Source organism: Chelonoidis abingdonii, chromosome 26, assembly GCF_003597395.2.
Source record: "Chelonoidis abingdonii isolate Lonesome George chromosome 26, CheloAbing_2.0, whole genome shotgun sequence".
Classification (NCBI taxonomy): Eukaryota; Metazoa; Chordata; order Testudines; family Testudinidae; genus Chelonoidis; species Chelonoidis abingdonii.
Genome location: NC_133794.1, coordinates 11,109,426 through 11,131,876, shown reverse-complemented (window position 1 = coordinate 11,131,876; position 22,451 = coordinate 11,109,426). Strand labels below are relative to the sequence as shown.

General features: G+C 61.9%; 2 protein-coding genes across 5 annotated transcripts in view; both read left to right on the top strand.

Annotated features, from left to right (window-relative positions):
• DCTN2 (dynactin subunit 2) overlaps nt 1-22,451 on the top strand; it is a 350,710-nt gene that overhangs the window by 141,945 nt on the left and 186,314 nt on the right. The window lies entirely within an intron of this gene.
• B4GALNT1 (beta-1,4-N-acetyl-galactosaminyltransferase 1) lies at nt 995-21,636 on the top strand. 3 transcript variants are annotated; one of them, XM_032770103.2, is made up of 12 exons: nt 995-1,084; nt 3,424-3,566; nt 11,703-11,918; nt 12,441-12,614; nt 12,702-12,808; nt 13,107-13,144; nt 13,914-14,094; nt 17,310-17,411; nt 18,021-18,208; nt 18,322-18,462; nt 19,419-19,656; nt 20,376-21,636. In XM_032770103.2, exons 3-12 carry the CDS (start codon nt 11,704-11,706, stop codon nt 20,588-20,590), a joined length of 1,599 nt encoding a protein of 532 aa, XP_032625994.1. In that variant the 5' UTR covers nt 995-1,084; nt 3,424-3,566; nt 11,703; the 3' UTR covers nt 20,591-21,636. The 3 variants fall into 3 exon arrangements, with proteins under 3 accessions (XP_032625994.1, XP_074917105.1, XP_074917106.1); XM_075061004.1 differs by lacking the exons at nt 995-1,084; nt 3,424-3,566 and having other exon boundaries at nt 11,685-11,918; nt 20,376-20,766; XM_075061005.1 differs by lacking the exons at nt 995-1,084; nt 3,424-3,566; nt 11,703-11,918; ... (1 more) ...; nt 12,702-12,808; nt 13,107-13,144 and having other exon boundaries at nt 13,974-14,094; nt 17,315-17,411; nt 20,376-20,766.

Below are 22,451 nucleotides of genomic sequence, written 5' to 3'. Positions count from 1 at the left end.
AGACGTACAGGTGACTGAGCCCTCGATGGCGTGGCTGCTGTGGGTGGATCCTCTGATGGTGTTGCTAGGGTAGATTATGGGGATGGAGCAGGCAACGAGGTTTGCTACAGGGCTTGGTTCCCGGGTTGGTGTTTCTGTGCTGTGGTGTGTAGTTGCTGGTGAGTATTTGCCTCAGGTTGAGAGGGCTGTCTGTAAGCCAGGACTGGCCTGCCTTCCACGATCTGTGAGAATGAGGGATCCTTTTCCAAGATAAAGATTGTAAAATTCATTTGCAAATTTAACACCATTAATCTGGGCTTGAAAAAGGCCTGGGAGTGGCTGGCTCATTACAAAAACAGCTTTGACACCTCCTCATCCATTATTGGGAGTGGAGCACCTCCACCCTGATCGAACTGGCCCTGCCAACACTGGTTGGCCACTTGCGAGGGAACTCCCTTCTCTCCATGTGTCAGTGCATCATGCCTGCAGCTGCAACTTTCACTCCAGGCATCTGAAGAAGTGGGTTTTTTACCCACGAACGCTTATGCCCAAATAAATCTGTTAGTCTTTAAGGTGCCACCAGACGCCTGGTTAGTTTGATCTCCGTTTCCAAGGTTCCCAGGTTTCTGGCAGGGACTGTGCGGGGGGTGATGATCCCTATCTCCTCGCTCCGTGCCCCCCAGTGATAGCCCATTACAAGGTGCCACCTGCTTTCTAACGCCTCTCCCGCACCACTCCTGTCATCCTGACCCCGCCCCCCGAGTCCTTTGTTTTGGGATTTCTTTGTCTGAGCTGGTCCCCCTCCCCCTGGCTCCCCAGGGCGTAGGATGCGGGGATGGGATCGGGATCGGCAAAGTGGAGGGGCGTCTCTGTGCGAGACAAAGGCGACCCCCCCACACACAGACACCGGGCTGCAGCAGCCGCCATTCCCTCCTCGGGCCAGCGGGGGCGCCCTCCGCCTGCCAGGCTCCCGGCGGCCCCAGCCAGCCCGGTCGGGCAGTGCTAGATCCGGAGCGGGGTCCCGGGTGTGTGTGTGCCGGGGGCTGGGGGGCGCCCGAAGATGTGACCATGGGAGGCGAGGCGGGGAGATGCGCTGGGCAGCCAGGTAGGCTGTGGGGGGGCGGGATGGAGCTGGCCAGCACTTCAGCAGCACCGCTCCCACACGGCCGTGGAGGGAGGATGTGGGGGGGGTCATAGGGCATCGCGATCCCTACCCCCCTTTCCCGTCGTGGGCCGATGGGAGCGAGGGTGTCGTGCCATGCTCGCGGCCCCCCAGCGCGGGGGTGATTTAATTAAGCGCTGCGCTGCGCGCCCCCCCCCCCCTCAAGCGCGGACCGGCGGCGGGCGCAGCGCAGGGCTGGGGAATACGGAGACGGGGAGGGTCGGATCAGAATCAGCCCGTTGCTGCGGACCACCCCGGCCGGCCCGAGGTTCTGCATATCTCGGGGCGGGGGTGTTGTCCCCCCAGCTGCAGGCGCATGTTTCGCGTCCGCGTCCGGCCTCTGCACTGAGCGAGAGGCTGTGGCGCGCGGGGCTGCACGTCTGGGGAACACTGTGCCAACCCCCCCCCGGGGCTCTGCAGCCGCCCCGGGAACTGCGGATCATTGGACCCCTGCAGTGGCGTCCATCACCGCAGCGTCTGGGCGCACCGGGCAGACCGCGGATTAAAGGGCCAGTTTCCCTCCTCTCCGGCTGGCTGGCCCCGGGCACCCCAGCGATCCAGCTAGTCCCCGGCCTCCGCACAGGGCCGGGAGCGATGGTGCCCGGGCACCCGGTGCCCCCGGGGGCTCAGACCCCAATAGCCAAGGCCAGCGCCGGGCTCAGAGGCGCCAACTTCCTCTATGCCCGAGGGGTGCTCAACCCCCCCCACTCCACCCCTTCCCCCAAGCCCTGACTTCTGTCTGCCTGCTCCTGCCCCATCCCCACTCCACCCTGCCCCTCAAGCCGCCACCCCTGCCCTGCTTCTTCCCACCCTCCCCGTTCTGCCTTTTCCCACCCCATCCCCCCCATCTCTTCCTGCCCCTGCCGAACAGCTGATCACAGCAGGCAGGAAGCACCGGGTGGGAGGGAGAGGGAGGCGCTGACCAGTCGGGCACCTCAGCAGGTGGGAGGCACTTGGGGTAAGGGGGAGGCACTGATCCATGGGGCTGCCGGTGGGTGCTGAGCATACACCCTTTTTTTTCCCATGGGCGCTCCAGCCCCAGGGAAACCCACAGAGTCAGCACCTAAGGGCCCACCTACCTATGACCCAGCCTGCCAGACCACCATCTCCACACAGACCCCTAAGTATTTACCCCCAGCTCCTCCTCTCAGCATCATTAATCCAGTGCTGCCCCCTCAGATTGGCCCGGGTCATCCAGTACACCTTGCCTGGGGATGGGGGTGAGGGCATTCGGTTGTTTCAGTCCCTTGCCCACTGTCTCCCCCCACCACCAGGGCCTGTCACTGGCTCCCCTCTCCCAGCTCTGTCCCCATCGCCCTCTTGGTGCTGCTAACTCTGAGGGGGAAGCAGCCCCCGTGGCCCCTGTCCCCTGCAAAGTGCTGCCGGGCTGCCAGCTGCCCAGTGAACCGGCTGCTCGGGCAGGAGGGGGGTGGGGGATGTCATTAGGAGAGGGGTGGGGGCCCAACATCACCCTCGGGCCTCTCCGAGGTGCCCCCATGCCCATCCCAGCTGAGGAAGTCACATAGCAGTACCACCTGCCAGGCTCGGGTGTCACTGGGCACCACTGCGGGGCATTCAGACTGGCTGAGGGCTCCTCTTCGCCGGGCGATTGGGAAGGCTCCCTGGGACAGTGGGCCCCATGTCAAGCCCAGTAGCGTCAACAGAGAACAATTAAACTGATCAGTATTTTTCTCTGGCTGGCCACGGGGCCTGTGGGGGTTGGAGAGCGGAGAGGCCTTGCACAGGCAGGGGAAATAGGCGGCAGGGGAGATTGGCACCGCGTGGGGTGGGGCTCTGGCAGGCAGGGGTAATGGGGAGGGGGGGCTCTGGCCAGCAGCAGCATGGGGGGGGGGCTCTGGAAGACAGGGGAGATGGGCACAGGAAGGGCTCAGGCTGGCAGAGGAGATGGGCATTGGGAGAGGGCCTAGGAGAGACTTATGCTGCAAAAAGCCCAAGTCAAGAAGCGCCTCCAAGTGAGGGGGGTCCAGTCCCTGACTCATCCCCGCTGTGCTGGGCCAGGTCTGCCAGGGGCCCCTGTTGGAAGGGTGGGGCTCACCAGGCTCCCCACTCCTGCCAGGGATTGCACCAGCTTGGGCCCACCGCCAGGATGGGCACGAGATCCCTAGGGCAGGGTAGCCCAGGCTGGCCTTTCCCAGCCCCCTGCCTCTGCCCCACAGCTACACCCGCTGCTCTCCTGGTGCTTGAGGGTGTGGGGCAGAGCTGAGTGGGATCTCCTGGTTCTACCCATTCTTCAGCACCTCCCTGTGTCTCTCCCACCCCAGGCTGGTGCCACCCGGCCCGTGGGAGCCGTGAGGGTCTCCAGATGAGACGGGGGAGTCTCCCTGCCTGGCCCTAGAAGAGCCCAGGAAGTGCCAGAGATCGGGAGCTGTAGGCTGAGCAGTGGGAGCCCCGCGTCACCCCTGAGGTGAGGCTTGCCGCGGGGGAAAGGGGGTGAAGCCGTCACACTGGGTTCCAGGAGCACCGACCTGGGTGCTACCTCCTGGGCAGCAGTGGAGCAAGCTACCCCTCCCACCCCACACACCCCCAGTGGGGTAAAATCAGGTTAAATCCTCCCGATGCCATCCCACAATGCACTGCTTCTTCATCCGTTCCCTCTCCATGCCTCATCCACGTGGAGAGAGGCGTAGACGGGCAGTGGATTGTGGGATAGGTCAGAGGGGGTTGAACCCACGCTCCCCCAATTCCAGCCGGCATCCCACAATGCACTGCCAAAGCTTCCCACTCGGCAGCGAGCAGGATGCCAGGACGTTTACCTGCCGTGCCTGCTGCTGGGTGGGCGCCAGCATTGGGAGAGCACCGGGAATGCCCCCCGAGCGCTGGGCCCACATGTCCTGGTATGTGCCGGGCAATGCCAATGTACCAGTGCAGCTCCTGGCGAGAGACAAGCCCTCGAGTCCCCTGATCAGGCTTCTGGTCTCTTTGCCCGTTCGTGCCAGCTCTGCCCTTTGCAAAGCAGAGTGAAATCTGCTCCCCGTTCACACAGAGTCCAACCGCCACCAGCCCAAGCTGGCTTCGAACCAGCCCCCTGGCATTGCTTGGAGCCGAATGGAGGTGCTCCGGACCGCCCAGCCACCCAACCTGCTCTATTTATAGCCCTGGTGAAGTCCAGCTCTCCAAGCTCACACTCCTGCTAAGCACAGTCTTGTGACTGCCTTGGGGCTCTGTTGTTCACCTCCTGGGGGAGGGGAGCTATGGGTCTCTCTGCTGCTTCCATGAATAGATTTGTATTGCAAACATCAGGTTTCTGCTCTGGGCCCTGGCCCAGCTGCGGGGGTCGGGAAATGATGGATTTGCACAGAGTGGCTACGGGTCATTTGGCACCAGTCTTTTGCGCCTGAGCATGGTCTGATCTGCTGCAGGCTTGTCCCTCCGGGGAGCACTTCCTGGAAGAGGAGGGGCTTGCCCCCCCCATCGCATTGTTGGTGCTGTGTACCACTCGGCCGCTCCTCCCCAGAGCCGGCTGCGTTTTGGTACGTGGGAGGCAAGGGGAGGTGGGAGGGTCATTTCACTGGCACAGTGCGGCTGGCGACGGGATGTGGCGAAGCCCCGAAAGCCGGCAGGACAAGGAGCGGCACCAGGAATAAATTGAAATGGACCCACCTCAGAATCCTGCCCTCAAGGCCCCTCCCATGAGGGGTGTAGCCGGACTGCACAGCACTATGGGAATTCTCCACTTACCCTGGGCGCAGGTTAGCGCTTTCCCCAGGCTGCTGTAATTTATACTGGGAATCAAGCAGGGCCAGGCCACCCAAGCATGAGGGTCGGGTCACCTTGGAGCCTGGTGCAGAGAGAGGAATGAATGTTGTGTCTTTCTGTGTGCGTGCCGCGCCCATCGCCCTGGCCTCTGGGCACCTCGGATTCTCACAGACCGTTACTGTCTTTTAAATTCCAGCAACGGCTCTCAGAGGCCGGAGAGAAGGGAACACGACTCCTTGCAGGGGTTGTGCCCACCTACTGAGGCAGGACTCAGACCCCCCAGCACCTGCTTTCGATCTCTGGGAGCGCAGGGGTGCACGTGGTCCGTCGAGGGCTTGTCCAACGGCGCGCAAATCTCTCTGAGATTGCATGGGGCTGTGCCCGGCCCGAATGGGGCTGGGTCGCACGCTGGGAGTGAATTTCTCTGAGGCGTGCAGCGGAACCTGGCACGAGATCAGCATGTAGATAGTAATGATTGTTTAATAGCAGGCCCACTCCAACCCCTGGCAACTCTGTTTGCGCCCTCGCTCCCGCTGCTCCCAGACTGGCACTAAATCAGAGCTGACACTAATGGAAAATCAGCTCTCCCCGGATAGGGGAACTCACTGCACGTCCCCCATGGTAGCTTCCAGCCCTGGGGTTGCCCAGCTAATGCCCAGGCCGGGGTCTCTGACACCTGTGCCAGCTAGATGCCCCAAATCCAAATCCCTGAGGCTAGTGATTCTCAATTTTCACCAGCATCGGGGCCCCTCACTCCCCCGCTAGCTGGGTCCGTCCCTCATCCAGCAATGCAGAAAGGGCTGGGTGGTCCTGATCTCAAGCTGAGACCCTCCTGCATTAGGTGTCTTTGTATTGCAATAATGCCCAGTCGGCATCCAGGCTTCGTTGTGCCAGGTACCAAGAGGATGGCACAGGCCCTGCCCTTTGGTATGGTAGGTGGGCCCCTGACCTGGTCTGACACAGCCTGGCTGCATTAACCCCAGCCGCTGGAGTGGGGCTGGCAGTTGAAGGCGCTGTGAAGCCCCCAAGGTACAAAGATGCGCTGGCTGGTGTGGTGGGAATCTTTCAGGCAGTTGCCATAGAGATAGCTTCAGATCTGGCCCCCACATGCATCATCAGCTCCAGAAACTCTGGGCTGGGGGGGGGGGGCAGGGATCTACCTCCCCCTCCTGCTGAGATGGTCTCCCGCTTGCCTGTCGAGAGACCCTCACAAGCTGTGACCCAGATTCCCTGCACATGCTCGCCCGGCTGTGCTCGGCCACGTGCTGCTGGTTAATTTCACAACCCCCCAGGCCAGACTGAAGCATGGGTGGGTGCAGCTCATCCCACGTGACGCTGGTCGGGGTTAACCCAGGTACCCTGGGGAAACTGCCACCCCATCTCCCTCCACTTCCAGCCTGGTCTGCACCCTCCTGCCCCCCGTCCCCAGTGGAAGTTCTCCCAAAACTCCACTCTGGGCTGCCCCGAGCCCCCATGTCCCTTTTCCCGCTGCAGCCTGGCGATTTACACAGCCCACCTTGCTCCCGCCAGAGCGGCCAGTCTCATGTCTTCAGGATCCGTGCAGTGTCCCCCGACCCGCTGCCTCTGCAACCGTGCGCCCCAGAATCCTGGCTTCCCCTCAGTTCAGCCCGCCGCCCCTTATACAAAGCACAAACCAAGCTGGAGTTTTTTGAAAAAAGGCCCAAGGTGAAGAGTCTGCTAAAAGCCAGGGGGAAGGCTTTGAAAACAAGCTTCTGGGCAAAAGGAAAACAGATTTGGCAGTTGCGGGCCTGCCCTTATTAACAGTCCCTTTCCTGGCTGATCAGGGATCCCCTTGTCGACAGCCCTTGGCCACCTTCCATGAGACACTTCTGCTGGCAGAGGATCACCGTAATGGAGCACGTCTGTGCCCTTTTTCCTCCTCCGCCAGGCGCTGACTTTTAGCCTCCTTTCAGCATCAGGGCGATTCGCGAATGTCCTGGGGCTCTGAGGCTCCCCCGTTCAGAGTCCATTCTTGGGTGCTCTCAGGCCAGCCCTGGCTCCAGACTGCAAGCACAGGGCCGGGCGGGCTGGGAAAAGGCAGATAGATCGTATGCTTGGCTGGGGTTAGCTGTGACCCTCAGTTTCAGCAGTTTCAGAAGGGAATAGTCTACCTGTTACCTCCCGCTGAAAATATGTCCTGTACAAACATCTCGCTTTGCTCCTCCCTCACCTTGGGGAACTAACGTACCTGCCTGCGCATATCGGTGTCAGTCCCCGTCGTCCCGTTCGGGCCACTCAGCCCTGTTCCAAACATCCTTCATCAAGCATCACTGCTCCCAAAAGGGAGGCAAATCTGAGCCCCCTCGGCTTTCCCAAGCAGGGAAAAGCAGCGACTGGGGCAAAGCAGAGCTCAGGCGATTCCCCAGAGCCACACTGCAGCCAGCTGAGACCTGCTCCCCCCAGCACAGCAGCATCTCCCATGTGTGGATCGACCTGACCCCCTGGGCAGAGTTGGTGCAGCGGCGACAGTGCCTCTGGCTGGCTCCACCAGCAGGGATTGAACCCACAACCTTTGCAGCTGTAAGTCCGAGGGGCTGTTGGTAACCTCTGTAGGGGGCGTGGGGAGAGAACCTCGGAGGGGCAGCGGGGGGGGGGGGTTTCGGGAACCTTGGTGGGCCAGCTTGGGGGGAGGTGCTTTGCCCCAGTTGGGACTAGCTCTGGGCTTTGTGTGGATTCATGGCTGATGGATGCCGGGGGGCAGGCAGCGGAGGGATCACGAGCGGTTTTTCATTCCTCTCTTTCATTGGAGCGGCCCTGGTTTCATTCCTGAGGGGATGACGGGGGGGCGGGGGGCGGGGTAGTTTACCCCATGGGCTGAAGCGCCTGCCTTTTGCCATGCCCATGAACAGCCTGGAGGACAGGCCCCTCGGCCCTGGGTTTCCTGTCAGATCCTGCCCACTGTGCCGCGGGCCCTTTGCCAGTGGATTTATGCTAGCTGAGCACACCTGGGCTCCAGAAACCCACCACGCTTTAGGTGCGCGCTCACCCAGCCTGGCCCTAGCCCGAAGCTCGGGATGCCACAAGGGAGGGGCCCATGTTCTATGCAGGCAATGGCTATGGCGGACTTTGTCCCCGGGGTGTGGTGGGGGTTGTGGCAGAGCTCTCCACGAGGGGTGGGGCGCACTGGGCAGGTGCGGGGCCCCCATGTTTCCCCAGCTGGAAACATCTGCCCATCTCTGACAGGAGCCGGAGACCTGAGGTGTTTGGATCTGTCCTTTTGTGCTGGGCTTTCAGGTGGGGCAGGATTCCGGGGGTGGGGTGTTAATTGCCCCCCCTCAGGGGGTTGTGCTGCCATGCTTAGCAGCAGCCAGCCTTTCTCCATTGCCTCAATTTACTGCTATCAGCCCCCTCCCCACCCACAGGGGGGCTATTCGCCCAGGGACACCAGCTGCCCCCTTGGCACTGCCTGGCAGGGGGATGCATCCTGCTCTGGCTGCTAGATCCTGTCGTGGAAAAAGCCACCCTGGCAATAATTTGATCAGAGACTCAAGCTGGAGGCCCATTTATTGTACACACCCCAATGCGTTGGGGGGTAGCAGGTTGGATACTGCGCCCCCGATACAAAGCATCACCCGAGTATATAAAGCTGAAAACTGCAAATGCATCATATATTTAAGTAACAATCGCCCTTATTTGGAATTAACACCTTACGGGGTTAGGGTCTTTTGGGGTCTTTTTGATACTTGCCAGTGTGGTTGCTCACATACCTTTTATGGAAGTAATAAGGGTTAGGGTCTCGGCTCGTACTTTCCAGTGTTTAGCAACCATTCCTTTTATGGGGTACCCCCAAGGAGGTCACAGGGCAGTTACACAACAGGCATAAGAGAGGGCGTGGTTTATCGTTATAAATTCTTCATACTTGTTACAATCTTATCGCGCACAAGCAGTTGTTATGCTTCATAAGCATTAGGCACATATTACAAATAGTTCCTCCTTCTGGGGCTTCTCGCTCCCCCCGCCCCGCTGCAGCCAGGGGACACAGCTACTTTGGTTCAGGCTGTGTCTTGTTTCTAACAGGCCCATGTTAACAAATCAAGGCCTATGTAATCTGCGGGGGGGTCTTTTCCTCCACAGTCCTAATCTGGACCCAGGCCCCTTCCAGCCCTGGGACCCGGCAGCGATGTGCTTCCTTTGATAGACGCAAAGGTGGGGTTGCACCCGCCTAGTGCCTCACTGAATCTGAGCCCAGGAGGCCACTCCTGCAGACCTGGCCTCCCTGCATTCAGCAGCCCCACTTCATCTGCCCCACTGCTAGGATCCCCTTTCCCCAAATCGCTTGCCCCATCCCGAGAATGCCGTCCTAGCTCCCGGAGCCGTCACCCGTGCTGACCACGAGACGTCCCGGAGACAGGAATCGGGGGCAGCCGGCGCAAGAAGGACGTCTATTCAGAGGCTGTGGGGCAGAGTCCTCTCCAGGCACCGGCCTGCTCTGGGGGCAAGGCCTGCACCGCAGGTGACTCATGGTGGGAGCGGGTGGGAATATCTTGTCGGTGGGGTGGATTCCCAGAGCCGTTTCCCTGGGATCCTGGCAACGGGGGTTTCCTGGCCTTTCCCAAATGGTGGCAGCGCTGACCGGATTGGAGGGCAGCGTTCATGGCTTCGGGGTTGTTTGTGGGGTTGCATTCTTGGTTTCCCCTGCCTGGGGCTGTGTGTGGCCTCTGACCGGGCTGCAGGGCAGATATCAGCAGGTTCCTCAGCTTCCCCAGAGCAAGCAGCGGCACCCCCGGGGGCAAACAGTGCAGGAATGCAGGGCTGCGCAGCGGCTGGGGACAGAGGTGGAGTGGTGGGTAGCGTGACAGCAGGAATTTGGGGCTTCGGGGAATCCGGCGTAATTGCATCTCAACGTGCTGAAGTGTCCCCCGTGCTGGTGGTCATATCTGGCCCACTCTGGTGCTCTCCGCAGGGCTCCTTCCTGTTTGTCACCTCGGCCAGGTGGTTTTTGCTTATGTTGCTGGGCAAACAGACTTGCTTCTCCCTCGGTCTGAAGCTGTCTGGCGACCCCGCTGGACAACACTTCTGCCTTCGAGGCACTTTTGGGAAGGAAACGGCTCCTCCTCCCACCTCTCCCGAAAGGGCCTGGATCCGGGGCATCCCAGGTTAGTGCCACGCCGGGAGCTGCCCTCTGGGCGCCACGTTAGATTGAAAGCTTCCTGGGGCAGGGCCTGTTTTCCATTCTTTATACAGCCCCTAGCACAGCGGGCCCCTGCTCTATGGCCCCCTGGTAATACAAATAATGAAGAGTGAGACTGGCAGACTCTGAGCCAGTTAACACTGCACAGTTGGGGGGTGGGGCAGTGCCTGGCACAACAGGGCCCTGACCTCGGTTGGGGTCTGTGCAGCTCCTGGCACAACAGGGCCGTGATCTCATTTGGGATCTGTGCAGCGCCTGGCGCAACAGGCCCCTGACCTCGGTCGGGGTCTGGGCAGTGCCTGGCACAACAAGGCCCCTGACCTTGGTGTTGCCCTAAGACACCAAACGGCAATGCCCAGTGGGAGGTTTTTCAAAGGGCACAGGGACCAGGAAAAATGATGAGGTGGATGTACAGAAGGGCTGAGCAGCTGGCTGCCCCACCCCTCCAGAACAGGGCAGGATCCCTTCCTCCCCGCCACCCCCACTGGCTGGTGGATGTTGAACTCCTGCCAGCCTGGCACCCAGCTCAGAGCTGGTCAGATCAGCAGCGCCGCAGCTTTGTTGGGAAACGCCCCTTGCAGCAGAGACCCTGCTTCACTCACTGGAACCAGACCAAGCCGGGGCCAACCAGCTCCCTCGGGCAGACAGCGCTAGCTCCCGGGGGCAGGAAGCTTTGGTGCCTTGCACCAGCTTTGGCCCCTGCCCCGCCCCTGTGCATAACTGGTGCTACGCCGATTTCACACCCGCTTTGCACTAGTGTACACGGCTGCCCTGGGTGGAAGAGCCAGGCCCATCCCCATCAACGGGGAGGAACCAGAAGCCGGTCCCGCGGGGAGCAGAATCGGGCCCCTCTTCCGGCCATGGAAGCTGCCAGGTGGACCTGTTGGCCAGCTCCCTGGCACATGCTGGTCCCAAGCCAGGGCCCTGCTTTGTGGATGGTGTGGAGGGAATTCTTGTCTACCTGCCTCCATCCAGCCCTGGGGGGACCCAGCCAGGGGACTCCCCCCATCTTCCAGTCACAGTTTGCATCTGAACTCTGGCCCCAGGAGAGCCAGCTAAAGCCTCGTTCCTGGTCCAATCAAGGAGATTCACCCAAGCAGTGCAGTCAAGGGGTGGGGTGGGTGCACCCCGTGTAAAATCATGGGGAGAGATCAGGTCTGCAGGGGCAGCTGGGGTGGGTATTTCAGGGTGGACACAGCAGCATTTTACCTTGGCCCTGGCAGAGTGGATCTGGCCCGATGCCCTTTGAAAGCAGGTCCAGCCAAGTTCCACACGCTCTGAGCCCTCCCCTCCATTGCAGGAGTGTGTGTGAGACTCCAGAACCCCCTGTCCACCCTCTGAGCTCCCCCCAACAGCTGCCCAGCGCCCCAGGTAGGGCTGCCGACCCTCCTAGGGGGTCCTGGGGTCTCCATGAGGTCGAGCTTAATCTTCAACTCAGCGTGATGCAACCTCCAGGAATACGTCCCCCCACAGCTGGCAACCCCAGGCTAAGAAAGGGGCATCGGGCCAAGAACTGAACTGGGGAGCAAAGTCTGGTTGGAGCCGTGGGCCAAACAGAGCCGAGACGGACATGGGCACAGTCCCTGAACCCACATGCCAGACTGGGCCCCCCCGAGTCCCCAGCCCGGCCCCGATCTCCCCTCCCCTGCCGGCATGGGGCGCCCCCTCTCACCTCCCCGCTGCCCCCTGCAGGATGCGTCTGGTGCAGAAGTCCCTGTGCCTGCTGCTGGTGGTCACCGCATCCCTGGCCCTGCTGTACCTGCACGTCTGGTCGCCCAAGCCCTACAGCACGGTCGACCTGCGCAACCGGCCAGACCGAGCCCCCGAGCAGCTGCTGGGCGAGCCCTTGCTGGGCCCCTCCAACAAGTTCGCCCACATCCCCTTCCGGCTCAAGGAGGAGATCGTCGAGTAAGGACCTCTGCCCCCCAACCCCGGGCATGGGTGGGGGGAGGACCGTGGGGCGGGCAAGGGTGGCCAGGGCTGGGGTGCATGCAGGACTGGCCCCTACGGGCAGGGCTGCAGCCTGGCTCCTGGGTTGGGCCTTGGGAAGTGGATTTTCCAGGCTCCCAGCCCTTCCTCAGGGGACACTTCCCCAGAGCCTTGCCCTCTCCTGGGGGGCAGGTCCCCGGACGCCCCCCTTGCCAGCACTGGGGTGCCCCCCCTTTCCATGGGGTCATCAGCCTGGGGCAGGAGGGCAAGGGCAGGGGTATCAGCCTGGGGCAGGAGCAGGAAGGCAGGGGTGGGGGTGTCTGGAGCAGGAGGGAAGGGGCAGGGGCATCGGCCTGGGGCAGGCGGGCAGGCAGGTGGGGTATCGGCATGGGGCAGGTGGGTAGAGGCAGGGGCAGTGGCCTGGGGCAGGGGCAGACAGGCGGGCAGGTATCAGCCTGGGGCAGGGGTTGGCGGGTATGACCGGGCGCCTGGTCTCCGCAGGCTACTGCCCAGGAATTCGTGCTCGTGTGAGGTGGCGTCCGGCGGGAAGCTGCCCTTCCCCAAGCAGCTCTTCAGCCAGCTCTACTCGCTGGAGTTCGCCGCGGCCTTCGGCCCCGCGGAGCTGGCGCAGATCCACAGCAGCCGGGAGCTGGAGTACCAGAGCTACCGGCAGCGGTGAGCCACGCCGGGGCCACCGGGGAGGGGGGCCTGGGGTGCGGTCAGGGCTGGGCCTATCCCCCTCACTCTCTCCTTCCCCCCTAGGACCCAGTCTCCAGCTGAGCAGCTGCTGATCGTCAGAGCCAACTCCCCGCTGGAGTACCCCGCCCAGGGCGTGGAGGTGCGCCCACTCCGGACCATCCTCATCCCAGGTGAGTGCCTCAGCCTCCTGAGGAGGGCAGCCTGCCCTGCCACTGCCGCTCCTGGGCAACCCACTCCCAGGGCAGAACAGAGCCAGTGGTGATGGGGGCAAGGTGGCTGGGTGGAGGGTTGGTACACACAGCCTGGGGTGATGGCCACGGCCAGCTGGACCCGGCAACCCTTTTTGGCTCATCCCCTGCCCATGGGCACCGCTGCCCAGGGACGACCAGTGGGCAGGACCTGAGCTCGCTGGGGCAGTGATGTGCGGGGTTCCTTGGGTCTCACTAATCCCGTGTCTTGCCTCCCCAGGGCTCAGCTTGCAGGCAGCCAGCAGTAAGCTGTACAAGGTAAGGCATGGAGGAGTCTCACCACGGGGCAGGGGCACGATGCTGGGGCTGGCTCTTTGGGATGCAGGGTGAGGCCCTGGACCCCATGTTGCTCCAAAGCTGCCTGGTGGGAGCTGGCACATGGGTGCTGGGCTGGGGAGGAGCAGAACCCGCCTGCCCTGGGGGACACTGACCCACAGAGTGGGTCTGATGAGTTTATTCCAGGGGGCACACTTGGCATCTGTTCTCATGGGGACAGCATCACTGCGGGGCCCAAGGGTCACGGCCCCATTGCACAGTGCCAGCATGGGCATATTCCACACACCCAGGGTGACCAGACGTCACGTTTCTAAAGGGACAGTCTCATATTTAAGCCCCCCTGCAGCTGTTCCGACTTTTTCTTATAAATGGGCAAATTGTCCCATATTTTCTGTCTCCCCGACCCCATCAGTACTGGTGAGTCCTGCTGCTGGCCGGGTCCTTGCTCACCAGCCACCCGCCCACCAGTGGTGGGGGGGGCGTCCAGTGGCTGACGCTGGGGGTGGATGTCCAAGGCTGGTGGTGGGGTGAAGATGCAGCATGCAAGGGCAGCCACTGCCCTGCTGCTTCATCAGCATAGCCCCTCCCCTTCCCCACCCCATCCTGTTTCCAGCCATCACACACCCCTCCTCATGCAGTGCCAACCTAGCACCCATCGCCAAGCCACGGGCAGTGCCCTTTGCCATAAGCCGCCCCCTTGCCACACCTAGCCCCAAGCGCTAACCCTGCCTCTCTCTTTCCCCCTCTCTAGGTGACCCTGACAGCCACCCTGGGCACCTTCGACGTGGCAGCAGTGGTGGAGGCAGTAAAGGCGCAGGGCGAGGGGGAGACACGTCTTTCGCTGTCGGCCACCCAGCTGGACAACCTCAACCGCCAGCTGCAGTTCATCACCTATACCAACACGCTTTTCCACCCCAACACCGCGGACACAGGTGGGCACCCGGTGCCGTGGGGGCAGGCAAAATCTGACAACCAGCCTGGGGTGGGGCAAGGGGCAATGCATGGTGGGGGAGCATCCTGCAACAGGACACAGACCCCCAACAGAACATTCCACTATAGGGCATGTGACCCTGTGTGCCCCCCCCTTGCCTCAGGAGGACATGGCACCAGGAGAGGTGGGGCCATCCCCGGCGGTCAATCAGGCATGGAGGGCGCAGAGTGCCAGGCAGGGAGGGGAGGGCCAGTCAGTCACCTCCCCCTTCAGCAAGTTTGCAGATGACACTAAGCTAGGGGGAGAGGTAGATACACTGGAGGGCAGGGATAGGGTCCAGAGGGACCTAGACAAATTGGAGGATTGGGCCAAAAGAAATTGGATGAAATTCAACAAGGACAAGTGCAGAGTCCTGCACTTAGGAAGGAAGAATCCCATTCACTGCTACAGACTAGGGACCGACTGGCTCAGCAGCAGTTCTGCAGGAAAGGCCCTGGGGTTACACTGGAGGAGAAGCTGGATAGGAGTCAGCTGTGGGCCCTTGTTGCCAAGAAGGCCAATAGCATATTGGGCTGTATTAGTAGGAGCGTTGCCAGCAGATCGAGGGAAGTGATTATTCCCCTCTATTCGGCACTGGTGAGGCCACACCTGGAGTATCATGTCCAGCTTTGGGCCCCCCACTACAGAAGGGATGTGGACAAATTGGAGAGAGTCCAGCGGAGGGCAACAAAAATGATCAGGGGGCTGGGGCACATGATTTACGAGGAGAAGCTGAGGGAACTGGGATTGTTTAGTCTGCAGAAGAGAAGAATGAGGGGGGATTTGAAAGGGGGCTCCAAAGAGGATGGAGCTCAGCTGTTCTCAGTGGTGGCAGATGGCAGAACAAGGAGCAATGGTCCAGTTGCAGTTGGGGAGGCCTAGGTTGGATATTAGGAAACACTATTTCCCTAGGAGGCTGGTGAAGCGCTGGGATGGGTTCCCTAGGGAGGTAGTGGGATCTCCATCCTTAGAGGTTTTTAACATCAGGCTTGACAAAGCCCTGGCTGGGATGATATAGCTGAGCTTGGTCCTGCTTTGAGCAGGGGGTTGGACTAGATACCTCCTGAGGTCCCTTCCAACCCTGCTAGTCTATGAATCTATAATTCATGGAGAGGGCAGGATCAGTACACGGGTGTAACGGGGCAATGACTCACTGCTGCAGCACCTCCTGCTGGTCGTCCTGGGAATTAGCTCTGTCCACTCAGGAGTGCCCTCTACAGGCCAGTGTCTCGCTTGCCACTGGCCCTGGTGTCCCCAGACCCCAGTGCCCCTTCTCTCAGGGTCCTGCCCCCTGCTGTACCCCGCAGTCTCCCAACCCCCTATCCCCACCTCACCTCAGTCGTGGGCTATTGCCTGTCACCATCTAGCCCCACGCCCTGAGGCAGGCTGCAGTGTCAGCCACTCATCACTGGCAAGGAGGGTTTGGACCAGATGCCTCTGCCTACCCCTGGGCTGCCCCTCTGCAACCCCAGTACCCTTGTTGGCCTTAACAAGGCCTGCAGCCTGGGGGGTTTCCAGGCCAGAGCTCCCCAGCTCCTCTGGCCTTTCCCTGCCTTGCTCCACTCTAGGTACCCAGCTCAGTGCCCAGCAGCCAGGTCCTTCCCTCTCAACATCTATAGAGACTGTTTCTTGGCTTCTCACCCCAGCCCTCTTATAAGGGCGGGCTGGGCCCACAGTCAGCCAGCCACAGCTGCGGTCAGCTACCCACTCAACTCCCCCAGCTGTTCCTAATCCCTCTTACCCTGCTGCAGCCCTCCTCAGGGCCAGAGCAGGGTGATCACCCTGCTCCAAGGGCACTACGCAGTGGGGCATTATTCCAGGGTATTGCCCGGTCGGTCAGGATGATGCAGCCACAGAAATTGGGGGGCAGCCACAGAATGGAGCAGTTTTTAAAAGACCCCCCACCCCTCACCCATCAGTTTTTATATTCCCACCCTCCCATTTAGCCCACTTCCCCTTTTCCTCTCTGCACAGTCCAAAGCTGCTCTGAGGAAGCTGCGCCCCCGCTTCCTGTCCCTGGGATGTGGGCTCCATGCCAGCTGCGACGCAGTCCCTGCAGCGGGCCGGACTCCCAGAGGGACCCAGTCGTCCCACAGGATCGGACGCAACGCCTCCGACACAGAGCCTCTGGGCTCCAGCCCTCCCATTTGGCCCCATGTGCCTGCGCATCCACAAATCAAAGCCAGGCTGCCCTGGGATGCCCTTCAGGCTCCGCCACCTGGGCTCTGTCTGCCAGTAAACGGGGGAGCTGCTATTGTCTGGATCCTGCAGCTCCCCCCCTCAATCTGGGGCGGGTTCAGGCAGTCCTTTAACGACCCACTCATCCCACCCCAGGCTGTCTCCTGATGCCCCCCTCCCCAACTGCATGTTTCCTGCTCTGCCCCGGGAGCAGCTTTGGAAGCCATTTGCATCCCTGGGTAACAAGGCAAAGTCCAGAGGGAAACTGAGGCACACAGAGACCTTATCCGAACATTGCAGAAAATTCCCCCTTTGGCACTCCCCTGCCAAATCTGCTTTTCCAAGGGGTGGGCGGCAACAGGTTGGTGCTGTCTTCAGCACTCCCCTCTCTGGGGCATCACCCCTAAAGTCTGCCCCTTTGGCCTGAGGTGGGTCTGACAAATATAGGGCCAAGGCTCTTCCCCCTCCCAGCAGCTTCTGACTGGAGCCTGTTGGGTCACACCGTTATCCCTGGTGAGGGCTGTTGTCGCTCATGTGCTAGGCTCCAGAGCATGGGGCGGGGGCCTCAGGACATGGGGGAGGCCAGAGGAGAGGGCAGTATCCGGTGCCATCAGGCAACCCTGGCATGGGTAGATCTGCAAAATACTGGGTGGGGGAAGCCAATCTGGGGCACCGTAAAGAGTGGGCAGCTGCACCCAGGGCTGTTGTGGGGAGGGGACGATTCCCAGCCCCCAGACCGCAGAGAGTGGCTGGGCAATGAGGCTGGCCTGTCTCCTCCCGTCCCGGGGCCAGGGGCAGTGGGGTGGCCGGGGGCAAGGCCAGCTGAGCTGTGGGAGGGGAGCACAAAGGGGCCTGTGTCGAGGTGGGGAGACCGCCATGGAATCCGGGGGGACGGGGCCCCTGGGGGACCCCTGCTGCTGGGGGGGGTCCTGTACCCCAGAACTTCCTCTGCACTGACCCATCCCCCTCCTACTGCCCATCTCCCCCTTTGTTTTCCAGTGCAGTTTGCCACCGATGGGCACCAGGCGTCTTTCACCATCCGAATCCGCCACGCGCCCACGCCCAAGCTGTATAACCCGGGCACCCCAGGCGACGGCGGAGGTGAGTGCCAGGCGGGTGCCAGGGCCCAGCCAGGATTGAGGTGTTGGGGGGGGCTTGTGCTGGGTGACCTACAGGCTTCTCCAGTGGGGAGGCTTTCAGCCCATGGTATTTGGGGTCAAGGCTGCCCCCACTGTCCCCCACAACCTAGGGTCCCCCTGAATCCTGCCACCACCTCCCCTAACAACCGGGGTCCCCTGAATCCTGCCACTGCTCCCTCCCCCTGACCCAGAGTCCCCCAAAATCCTGCCTGCTCCTCTCACCCACCGTCCCTCTGAATCCTGCCTGCGCCTCCTCGCATGACCGGGGTCCCTTGAATCCTGCCATAGCCTCTCCTCCAACCCAGGATCCCCCTGAATCCTGCCTCCACCTCCCTGCATGACTGGGGTCCCCTGAAGCCTCCTGCTGCCTCCCTCCCCCCAACCCAGGGTCCCCTGAATCCTATCTCAGCCTCTTCCTCTCTCTAGTGGCTGGAGCAGACGGTGCCCAGCAACATCTTTCTGAGGCTGGAATTGCGGGGGAAGTTTGTCCTCCCAAGGTGGGTCCCCCGCTCCCTGGGCTCTGAGGTGCTGCTCCCCTTCCCCACAAACCTCTTGCCCCCACCCCCAGCAGATTACAACATCAGCGCCCTGGTCACCATCGCTACCAAGACCTTCCTGCGGTATGACAAGCTGCGGGCGCTGATCGCCAGCATCCGCCGCTTCTACCCCACGGTGACCATCATCATCGCGGATGACAGCCAGCACCCCGAGCCCGTGGGGGGGCCCCACATAGAGCAGTACTTCATGCCCTTCGGCAAGGTGCGGGGAGACCCAGGCGTGGAGATCTTGGGGCTCAGGATCTGGGAGGGGGTGGGGCTCAGGTGGCCGGGCCAAGCACTGATGTGTCCCCCACTTCCTCCCCCCACGCCCAGGGCTGGTTCGCGGGGCGCAATCTGGCCATTTCCCAGGTCACCACCAAGTACGTGCTGTGGGTGGACGATGACTTCATCTTCACGCCCCGCACCAGGATGGAGAAGCTGGTGGACGTGCTGGAGAAAACCAGCCTGGACCTGGTGAATGGGGCTGCGCCTGGGGTGGGGGGATTGTGGGGGGCCAGCCATGCTTTGTGGGGGCAGGGGAGGAATTGCAAGGTGTCCAGTTATGAATCATAGAATATCAGGGTTGGAAGGGACCTCAGGAGGTATCTAGTCCAACCCCCTGCTCAAAGCAGGACCAATCCCCAGACAGATTTTTGCCCTAAATCCCTAAGTGGCCCCCTCAAGGACTGAACTCACAACCCTGGGGTTAGCAGGCCAACGCTCGAATCACTGAGCTCTCCCTCTCCCAGATCATGCCTAGCTGGGGATGTTGGGGGGAGTTCGGCCATACCTGGGTGTGGGGGGGTCCTGAGAGTCCATTCCCCCCCTCTGCCTGTGGGGGAGCCATGGGGAGGGCAGGGGAGCCCCCTAGTGGCCACTGTGGGACACAACATGGTGGGAGTCGCAGGAGCTGTCCCTGCTGGAGGGGAACCCCCACGTCCTTATCCCCTGCACCATGCGGCTCCCGCCCCGGTGCATTGGGGGCACCCGAGTCCTCGCCCCAGGGGGCAGTGGGGCAGGATGGGTCACAGGAAAGAAGGTGTCAGAGCCCCCTGTACACCGCCCCCAGGGGAGAGGAGAGCTGGTGCACAGCCCCCAGGGGAGTGGGGGAGACCCAGGGGAGCGGGCAGCTCGCCCAGGGCCCCCAGGGAAGCGGCCCAGGGCCCCCAGGGGAAGGGGGCGTTTGGCCCAGGGCCCCCAGGGAAGGGGGAGTTGACCCAGGGGAACGGCGTGCTGGCCCAGGGGAAGGGGACAGTGGCCCAGGACCCTCAGGGGAGGGGGCGTTTGCCTAGAGTCCCCAGGGGATGGTGAGCCAGGGGAGGGGGGAGCTGGCCCAGGGCCCCCAGAGGAAGGGGGGAGCTGGTGCAGAGTCCTACATGCTGCCCCCAGCAGCCCATCTGTCCCCATGCTCACGTCGGCATGTCTGGCAGGTGGGGGGCGGAGTGCGGGAGATCACGGGGGTCACCACCACCTACCGGCAGAAGATCAGCGTGCAGATGGGGGGCGAGGAGGGTGACTGCCTGCAGACACGCCAGGGCTACCACCACCTCCTCGAGGGCTTCCCCGGCTGCGTGGTCACCGACGGCGTTGTCAACTTCTTCCTGGCCCGCACAGCCAAGGTGCTGGAGGTGGGGTTTGACCCCCGGCTCAGCCGCGTCGCCCACCTCGGTGAGTGCAGGGGGGGCGCTCATGACAGGGCTGGACCACACCACTGTAGCACCTGCCTAGTGGTTAAAGCAGGAGGGGTAGGGGCTGGGAGCCAGGACACCTAGATTCTATCCTCAGTTCTGGGAGGGGAGTGGGGTCTAGTGGTTGGAGCGGGGGGGGGGGAGGGGGAGAACTAGGACTCCTAGGTTCTATCCCCAGTTCTGACACTGTCTCACTATGGCATTGGTCACCTCCCCCTGCCTCAGTTTCCCTCTCTGTGGCATGGGGGTGTTAACATGGGGCTCCATTCCAGGCACACGGGGGTCCCTGGCCAACCAAGGCAGTAGGGCTGCAGGCTGTTACCGCATGGTGGTTAGCCAGGCAGGCCGGTGCCACCTGGAGAGCCAACAGGCCAAACAGAAGTCACCACTTTTGCTAGGACCCGGGGAACGAGACACTTCATGGCAGTTTTCCGCCTCTGGGGCCTGGTTCCCAAAATCCCAAGAAGCGGCAGTGCCCGGTGCCCTGGAGTCCTTGGGGCAATCCATCCCCCCCAGTGCATCCAGATGGGGAGGGGATCAGTGAGAGGGGACACCGGGTGGTCTGAGGGGTCAGATCCTGGGAAGACCCAGGATCTGGGATGCAGGTTTGATCCCCGTTGCCCACAGACCCAGTCATGCATTGCTGGGCCAGCTGACCCGGCCCCTCCTGCGCTGACCCCCGTGCCCTTTCCCCAGCAGAGTTCTTCATCGACGGGCTGGGCGTGCTGCACGTGGGCTCGTGCGCCGATGTGGTGGTGGATCACGCCTCCAAGATCAAGCTGCCCTGGCAGAAGTCGGAGAGCGAGAAGCAGTACGCCAAGTTCCGCTACCCCACCTCGGGCGACAGCAGCATCAGCGTCAAACACGGCCTCTTCTACTTCAAAAACCGCTTCAAGTGTATGACAAGCAACTAGCCACACCGGGCTACCAGCCCCACCCTGCCAGCGAGCCGGACCCCAGGGAGAGCCCCCCTCCAGAGCTGGGGCTTTTTATCCTTGTACGAGGCCAGGGAGCTGACCCCTGCTACCCCAGCTCTCCAGTGCCTCCAGCCCCAGTGCCATCCCTACGCCCTGTTGTCTCCATGGGGGGGCGGGGGGAGGGGAATCCACAGTCACACAGTGGGATACTGGGAAATTCCCTGGACTGCCTGGGAAAAGCTCACAGCACCCCAGTGGCCGAGCCCCCACCTTCCCCAGGAGATGGTGTTTTCTACTGGACAGACCTGCCCCCGTTTATGGCCAGATTTCTCCAGCGCCACCCCCCTCACCCCAGGAGAGAACCGGCACAGCCCCCGCCCCTCCCAGCTGCCCCAGGACAAGCACCAGGGCCCCATTTTATTTTGTGCCAAGTGGTTATAGCCCCAGTCCGCCCCCATTGCCGTCCCTGGGAGATTTCCAACGTCAAGTGCCAAAGACTGCGGGGGGGGGGGGGGCGGCCCCTCGAGCAAGGGGAAAGGCTGACGCCCATGGCTGGGTTGGGGGGCATGGCCATGGGGGGTGGGGCTAGTTATTCCCAGTGCCGGTCCGAGGCTGCGGTCTCTTTTGGAGCCTGGGGAGACCCTACGCAGAATCCAAGAGCATGGGCACAAGGCAAAGGGCCGACCCCTTATTTGCCCCCCCACACCAGCTGGCCCCAGCCCCACACTGGTCAAGGAAGGCCCCACAGCTACAGCACTGGATGAGCAGAGGGTTTGGCTTCCAATCCAGGATAGCAAGGGGGCAGGAGCTGGCTGGTCTTGGGGGAGTGGGGGTGGCGGGGGGGTGTGAGAGAGGGGAGCCGGGCACTGCCAGCCTGCACCCACAGGAGCCCCAAGGCTGGCAAAGGGGCTGCTTGAGTTGCCATCCCCAGCTGCCATTTTCTACAGGTGACAGAGAGGTGAGGTTTTAAGGAAAAAAAGATGTTTTTATTTAAAAAAAAAATTCTTTACCCTAAAAGATTATCCAAGCCCCAGCCCCTTTGTTCTGAGCCCCGCCCCCTACATCCTGAGCCCCACCCCCTCCAGCCTGCTTTCTACAGTCGTGTTTTAGCAGAACCAGAGAAACCTGTTTTTTTTTTTTTTTTTTTTTTAAATGTTGGGCTCCGACCCATTGCAGCAGTGACATCAGAGGGACCAGCCCATGGGGGGGCCCCCTGCAGCCACAAACCCCGCCCACTACGTCCCCCTCCAGTGGCCCAGCTCTGCAGCGCGCCTCTCCGGCAGCCCAGAGTGGGGGTTCAAGGGCAGTTTGGCACCAGCCCCTTGCTAGCACAATGGTAGTGTGATGCCAGGCTGAGGCTGGGGCCAGCTCTGGGGGTGCTGGGGCATATTATGGGAGGGGAGCAAGAGTCACAGGCTGAGGGGACAGATGCAGCCTGCAGAGGTGGTGCTGGGGGCCAGGGCCAGAGCCAGCACCCAGCCACAGTGTGTATGGGGGAAATAATTCCCTGGACCCCCTCTCAACCCTCTCTGGGGGTGGGGGGGGAAGAAGGGCTGGATGCAGGGGGCCCCCCCAAGGCAGGGAGAGGCCCCTGTGTGCCAAAGCACATTCCCTGCTGTCCCTTCCCTGCATGAAGTGGCCAGGAGCACCTGCCCTAAGGCCAGGCCAGCCTGTGACACCAGCAGCCAAAGCCCCCGCCCAGCACAGACAATTAGGGGACAATAAAATAAGGGATTTTGGTTCTTTTCTGTGGTTTAAACCCTGTCTGTGAGTCTCTGTCGAGGGGGGTTAAATTCCAGCTCCTGTCCTGGCCCCATCACCTCGGAGCAGGGGTGGTGGATCTTTCTTTGCCCTGGCG

Bases quoted from the DNA above. Each gene is read 5' to 3' on its own strand.
- B4GALNT1 (XM_032770103.2), top strand. From the start codon at position 11,704: ATGCGTCTGGTGCAGAAGTCCCTGTGCCTGCTGCTGGTGGTCACCGCA. The intron at 12,809-13,106 runs GTGAGTGCCTCA...TTGCCTCCCCAG, and splicing joins CCGGACCATCCTCATCCCAG to GGCTCAGCTTGCAGGCAGCC. The intron at 13,145-13,913 runs GTAAGGCATGGA...CCCCCTCTCTAG, and splicing joins CCAGCAGTAAGCTGTACAAG to GTGACCCTGACAGCCACCCT.